Source organism: Musa acuminata, chromosome BXJ1-7 (assembly GCF_036884655.1).
Source record: "Musa acuminata AAA Group cultivar baxijiao chromosome BXJ1-7, Cavendish_Baxijiao_AAA, whole genome shotgun sequence".
Classification (NCBI taxonomy): Eukaryota; Viridiplantae; Streptophyta; class Magnoliopsida; order Zingiberales; family Musaceae; genus Musa; species Musa acuminata.
This window is the reverse complement of record NC_088333.1, coordinates 11,417,886-11,425,152: the sequence shown is the minus strand read 5'-3', so window position 1 is coordinate 11,425,152 and position 7,267 is coordinate 11,417,886. Positions and strand designations below refer to the sequence as shown.

The 7,267-nt window shown below is 39.3% G+C and overlaps 1 protein-coding gene across 1 annotated transcript; it reads left to right on the top strand.

Moving 5' to 3' along the window:
• Positions 1 to 318: 318 nt before the first annotated feature.
• Positions 319 to 1,783, top strand: LOC135678820 (plasma membrane-associated cation-binding protein 1-like). Its single transcript, XM_065192008.1, has 5 exons — positions 319 to 475; positions 635 to 777; positions 860 to 949; positions 1,097 to 1,181; positions 1,261 to 1,783. Exons 2-5 carry the CDS (start codon positions 664 to 666, stop codon positions 1,569 to 1,571), a joined length of 600 nt encoding a protein of 199 aa, XP_065048080.1. The 5' UTR covers positions 319 to 475; positions 635 to 663; the 3' UTR covers positions 1,572 to 1,783.
• The last annotated feature ends 5,484 nt before the right edge of the window (positions 1,784 to 7,267 follow it).

The window sequence follows — 7,267 nt, the reverse complement described above, 5'->3', positions numbered from 1 at the left end:
GGAAGATAAAAAATGCCAAGCCAGCGAAGCCACGTTGCGACGGATGAGACGAAAATGGCAACGTGGCCCAGCCCACTGGGCCCGGATAGGGAAACCGGAGCCGACTTCGTTTCCCACCCCGCCACCTCGGTTCTCCGTTTCACAAGTGGCGGGCCCATGAATAAGCGACGGCCACCAAATGCCAGCTGTCACATCTCTGCTCTCCTATTCGTACCCTCATCTCGACCACGTATCTACGGAAATGCCTACTACGTGTCCCGGTGCGCTGGGCCCCGGTGGGACGACGATGGCTTCCAATGCGAACCCTCCACCCGTAAATTCGCTGCAAGAATAAGGTTGTTTATGTGGCCTGTTCTTCTATATTTTGGCTGCCGAGTTCGTGGCTCGCCTCTACTCTTTGTTTCGTGCATGATAGACACTTGGTGATCAAAGCAGGAGAAGGAGAGGGCGAAAGAGAAAGGAAGAGACTCGAAAGGTACGTCTTGTTCTTTACGGATTCTTCCTCTGGGCTGAAAGCTTTTGATGTTAGTTGTTGTTGGTAGCTGGTGATGTGTACATGTTGGTGTTTCCTTTTTGTGGATTTGCGTTTCTTCCTTCTGAGGAGAATAGCAATCATAACTTTCTTCTACTGAAGGAGCGAGCGAGCGACAGAGGGAGAGAGAGATGGCTAATATCTGGAAATCTAAGGTTCTTCCAAAGATTAAGAAGGTTTTTGGTAGTGGCGGCAGCAAGAAGGCTGCTGTAGCTGAGGCCATCAAGTCCTTCGATGAATCGAAGGTTGGTTTAACTTCCTCTCTCTCTCTCTCTCTCTCTCTCTCTCTATGTGTGTGTGTTGTTATTTTGGCTTGTTGGTATACAGGAGGAGATCAGCAAGGAGTTGGAAGAGAAGAAGACTGAACTCCAACCCAAAGTCGTAGAGATCTATGAAGCTTCTCCTGCTGAGATTAAGGTCCGTATTTGATTTCCTCATTCACGTAAGGCAAATGATGCGCTTGATGATCATGGAAGCCTTGCCTCGCTTGCCTGTGGATTTATGGGAATGAATGCCAAATTACAGATAAATCTTTAAACAATGTTTGGTTAATCGTCACTGCAGTCTTTGGTGAAGAAACCTACAGAGTCTGGTCTGAAGAAGAACTCGGCCGCCGTCAAGAAGTTCCTCGAGGAACTAGTAAAGATTGGTAACCAACATGAAGCTATTCATGTGTGTATTTTATGATCAACTTCTAATGGGAGATGGTCTATTAATATTGCTTGCAGAGTTCCCGGGCTCCAAGCCGGTGAGCGAGGCTGCCACCAAGTACGGTCCGGCATACGTCTCCGGTCCTGTCACGTTCATTCTCGACAAAGTCTCCGGCCTTCTCCCTGCAGAAGAGGTCGCGGCCACTCCCGAGGCAACCGCCGAACCCGACAGCTCCAGCAAAGAGGCGACAGCCGAGGTCATCGAGGAGATCAAGAAAGAGGAGGCTGAGAAGGTGGAGGAGACCCCTCCTCCCGCCACCGAGACCCCCCCGCCGGCCCCAGCACCGGAGCAGGAGCCGGAGACAGCACCGGAACCTGCCAAAGCTTAAGATGCTCTCCGTTCAGTACTCCATGCACGATTCCATGTTTTACGTGATTTATTATTCTTTGTTTTTATTCGATCACTTCCTACACTCCCTTCTCTCTTCCTTGGCGGGGGGAGTTCTTCCTCTTTTGTTCTTGTGAGGAAGGGCATGCAAGCTATGTGCTATTCTGATGGATGAACTGCTGTGTGGTCTATTATGTTTGGGCTTTCTCACCACTTTTGCGAGGTGATTACTTGGTTTTAGTTCCTATCATTGTTTCTCATCATTATCACTCTGTCATGCTCACATCTAAAAGAGATGAATGGATTATCCTTTTATCTTCCCATTAGCCATGAAAGGTGATATATATCAATCAATGCATGTGATGGTAAGTTGAAAGACATCGGCCTGAATGTTCTAATGACTGTAGCGACAGGTAAGCCTACTGAAGAGATTAATCTGCAATGATTGATAGGGTGAGTCCTGTAAACTTGTAGATGTGAGAAAAAGCCTATCAGCTCTGTTTTAATAGGTTATTACTTTGAGTTGTTTGTTCAGTCTTGTTGACTTGATGGAATATGACTTGTCAGCAATCAGAATGAGCAGATTCTTTAAAGGTCTAAATCTCAAGTAATTAGCAGCAGTCAACTAATGGAGTAATAATCTTTCATATACTTCCATATCAGTCTAATGTTAGGATATATATGCATCCACACACCAATTTGTTGGCCTTGAACCATAATTACCAATGTGCTGATCATGTGGCAGCATATTCTTGGGAGCATTTTTTGTTGAGTAGAAACTTTGCAAGACTAAAATCAAGGAAAAAAAATAAAGATTACAGTAAAAAAAGATCTATGAATCCATCTCCCCCAAAAAAAAAAAAAGTGATCAAATAAATGCTCTTTCTTCATGGGCACAATTGTGAGAAACTGATGTGTGAATCATGAGCAGAGAGGAATTGAGTAGTATAGGAAAAGAATAAATGGAATAGAGAACTTATGAGAAAAGATGTTAACTAAGAATCATCAAAGGTAAAGAATAACAAAAGAAAATACAAGAAAAAATATGCTTAAATGGGAAGGAGTATCAGTGATTTGAGTTGTTCCACTTCATGTGAATGCGGCATCAGAGTTGGTCAAACCTATCATTTCTGTAGCACTCCCTGGGGATAAAGTTCCAAGATTTGTTTTGGTCACAGCACAGATTGCTTGAGCATGCACTCTATGGTCCCAAGAGACAGGAATTGTCCCATTAGGAGCAGAACAATAAATGAGATGGATACGAAGGATTTTGTGTGTTCCTACGGCTGCAAGAACTTCCAGATGCAACCACATGGCTGCTCTCAGAGTATTCCCACCACTAATGTTCGTTCTCGTACCCATGTTTGATCTCTCCATGCTTGTGTTGAATATAGAGAAGCCAGCTTGAGTAAATGCAATCCACAGTGAGGAATAACTCGATAGATTTAAATCATGAAACTCAGAATATTTTATTTTATATACAATAATTTAAATCTTGTTGTAAAATCCGGCATGACAATTAACTTTTGAATGTTACAATCTCAACAACAAGCAAAGGAATAATGATTCATGTGAAAGAAAGTAGAAATCCCTTATAATTCAAGTTCCCATCACTCGAAGAGAGCCAAACCTGTGGATGTTGATGGTGTCCTCATCCTCCAACCACCAAACAATACTTAAAAGAAGCCTGGAGCTGATTAGCTTTAGATGCCATGTGTTTCTCCAATGCCCATCCGTGTGAGTTGGTGGACATGGACATATGAGCCTGGCTGCTGCCTTTGACAGCAGGGCTGTGAGATGTCCTCAACAAGGACTGCTGAGAGACGTACCAGTGGCTCCGGGCATTGCGGCGGAATCATCAGCAATCCAAGGGCATGACAGGAATGTGATTGTGACACAAGCCATCGGGAGTAGTCGCCTGCAAGAATTAGCTGGAGTTGTTCTTTAGCTCATACTTGCTCAAGCTCTGTTGGGAGGGAGGCAATGCAAGGGCTTGCAAGCAAGTGTTGTACAATTTCGACAGCCAATGAACAATGTGGAACAAATCACATGGCTTGACTTGGGCAACTTGAGACAGAATGAGAGCCCTGCTGTCTGTGATGAAACCCATTGGTGGAGTGGAAAGTTCAGTTTCATGGCTAAAGATGGAACTGCTGATGTCTGAAAGATGATACATGTAAAGTTTCCTTGGTATTTGTTCTTTTGATCAGCTGAATGCTTGCTGCACAGGAGATGTCATTAAAGCCTGTGTTAAATATATCAGATTCTGATGATACAACACACAAGATGGCAGATAAATGAGCAGACAAGTAAATATTTTCTTATGATCAAACTGGTCTGTTCTATTCTTACACAAGTGTTGGAGTTACTACATTATGGACACAATACAAAGAAGAAGGTTTGTGTCAATGTGAGATGGTCAATACCACATTACAATTAAAGATGGTGAAATCCATTTTGGAACATCTCAAACTATCTCCTTTCAATAGAATTGAACATGTAGATGTCAACAGACCACAAGAAACATCATTATAAACTAAGACCATTACCAAACACAAACACAATCTCACAAATTTCTGAAGACAGCTGTAGCATTGCTTGTATGATTTTTTATGCCTTATATCATTTTGATCAGATATGACAAGTGTCAACATGTATTAATTGGTAAAAGCTGCAAATAATCTTTTTTCTGGACTTTAAAAACAACATGATTGGGCTGCCTAATCAGTGCAATTATAATATGCTGAATGAATGATACCAAGTGAAAAACGAAAATGATATAACAATTAGATCAGATCTTACATTAGCAGCATTCAAAGAGTAGTTTTGTAACTGCAGGCAATACAACTCACAGCTTACTCATAGGCATTCTACTTTTCTTCCCCTTCTCTTTCTTGTGAGACACTAAAAACTACTCATTCTTATATAAGATACAATAATAACAAGCTGTGATTTTCCAACTATTTAGATTCAACTATACGGATCTTTTTCTGTCATTATACACCAAGCATTCTCATATAAGATCAGAAACAAAAAACCTACCAGCTTAAAACAAGGAGCTTTGCTGAATAATATGATATTCTACCAATAAGAACATTCCAAGAAGAATTTGTCCTATCTCAGTCTAATTTCTTTCTTTATCAGACAAGAGATTCATCCGAGTTAGATTTTTTGCCAAACTTCTACATACAGGATGAGGAGGCTGACGTAGAAGATACATGAAACTGTTGGTACCCTGAAAAATCTTAAGAAAGTTTCGTGAGGTAGGGTCATCAAACAAATGACCGAGAGCAAACAGGTGCGGGACAAGATCTTTGGAAATTAGTGCCAGAGTGAGGGGTATATCTCCTAATGGCTCTCTGTATTAAAAAATCTTCATCATGTGTGGATATGTTATTGTCTATTTTGACCAATGCCATTCAAACAGCAAATTAGTAGAATTAAATCCTGAGAATGGGATTCTGCAGAACAAAAACTGCATTTAATATTTGATGTTTAATAAACCTACAACAGATGTGTGGTATCTAACCTTATCTAGCACCTCAAAAGTGTTACTGTACTCACCTTGGATTATGCTAATCGATGCACCAAGCAACTTGATCTCCTTGCTTCGTGCCACAAAAACTAGTTCCTGTAAAACATGCAAATATACTCTATGGGGATACAGAGCAGAGCCATCAGAAAAATAATTTGCCTGGGAACCAAAAGTCCATAAATTTATGAAACAGGAAAGCAATACAACCTCTCACACTAGCTTAAAGACATAGTTTAATGGAGCAGACTGACTAAAATTTAAACAACATTTACTGCATTCATTTCCTTTCCTTATCTCAGATGAGATACTTTACATGATAACTGTGACTAGAGAATTTAGAATTAAAGCAACATTTAGTGAGTGTTAACAACTAATGACCATTTTGTACAGTTATACTTAAAAAGATCAAACAACAGAGTATAAGGCTATGAGAAGACATACTGCAATCAAAAGCTACAGAACCAATAGTTCATTAAGTGCAAACAGATATATCAATTCATCTACCAATACAAGAAACAAAACATATAGATTTATCGATCAATCAGCGTAAAAGAGTCTCTTTTTTGGTTTTTTGTGATCAATAACCGCACAGAGAAAGTAATGATTCCTAATGATTTCTCCGGAGGCCACACCATCAGCCTATCAGCTCATTTAAGCAAACGGTCTAATGTACGCTGGGAATCAATCGGACTCATCCCTCGAATCGTTGCCGTCGAACTCGCTCCAATCCTCATCAATATCGTTCTCGCCGTCAAAGTCCTCGTCGAGATCGTCCAGGTCCTCGTCGTCGTCCGAATCCTCTTTCTCGAAGTCGCCCGGGATGACCTCGCGGCCCCGCGCGAAGCCACGTGAGGGCTCGTAAACAGGCGGTAGGAGGCGCGCGATCGGGCGGTGAAGGTCAGGTGATGAGCAAAGGCCCCGGGAGAGGGCCGGACCGGCCAACGAGGCTGCTCGCGCGAGGAACATCGGCCGGACCGCCTCCGCTGCCGCTAGACGCCGCAGGGCGAAGGACGCGATCGCCGTCGCTCGCTGCATCCCTCCTCTCTCTCTCTCTCTCCCGGAGGCTGCTAAGGGCCCTGGCAGTAGTGTTCTTGGTAGGGTTTACGAGAGCCGGCTTCGTCTATATATAGATATATAATCTGAAGTAGGGTTTGAATTGGATTTGAATAGACCTTCCAATCTCGGCCAATTTGAATTGTCAATGTTCCAATATATAAAAATTAAAGTAAAATATCAATAATCGAGGTACTAAACCCAGGATTTATTAGTTTAAATGATATTTAAAGTCAAAATCACACTTCTAATGTAATTATAGAAAATAAATTTAATATTTTTTAAAAAAATATTTATTTATTTTGTTTTCTTGTTGGAAACTATTCTTTTTTACTCATTACGAGGGAGGAGGATTTTACTATTTATTTTTTTTATTTTTTGAAATTTTAAATCATAATATTGATTGTTCATAATTTTAGTTATACATTAGTTTTATTTTTTTTAATATTACTTGTTTAGAATTTTTATAATTAATATATGATTATATTAATAAATTTATATTTTAGATTAAGATTAAAAATTATAAAGATATTTATTGTAATGCGTGAGTCTCACGACTACAACTAGCATAGCAATAGAAGCGCAAATATATATATATATATGTTATCCTCATTTAATGATACGATTTGTAATTTCTATGTTTTATAAATATATTAAATGGCATACTAATATTTTTAACTCTTAAGATTAAAGTACATATATTTTAAAAATATTATTTTTAATATTATAAGAAATATTTGTTAACCATTTATAAATATTAATGTTTGTCTTAAGCATAGCATAATAAATCAAAATGTATTAGTGGATTTGAATAATAGGTTAAGTTATAATAATAAGTATGCATAAAAATGATAATTAAATGACAATCGACTTTAAGTGAATCCCAATGCTAAATGAGTTTGAAAATAAAAAAGTTTAAGTTTTAAACCTCAAGCCTATGTATACGAAGGATTATAAGCTATTTAGATATGGATTAAGTGATAAAAAAATAAATAAAATTATAAATCAAAGAGGAATATTATGCTAAAGATGTTGAGATATATAAGTGAGATTGAAGGATGAGCTTAGATTAATAATATCATCTTTGTCAAACTAAATTAGATTCAATT

Bases quoted from the DNA above. Each gene is read 5' to 3' on its own strand.
- LOC135678820 (XM_065192008.1), top strand. From the start codon at position 664: ATGGCTAATATCTGGAAATCTAAGGTTCTTCCAAAGATTAAGAAGGTT. The intron at 778-859 runs GTTGGTTTAACT...GTTGGTATACAG, and splicing joins AGTCCTTCGATGAATCGAAG to GAGGAGATCAGCAAGGAGTT. The intron at 1,182-1,260 runs GTAACCAACATG...TATTGCTTGCAG, and splicing joins CGAGGAACTAGTAAAGATTG to AGTTCCCGGGCTCCAAGCCG.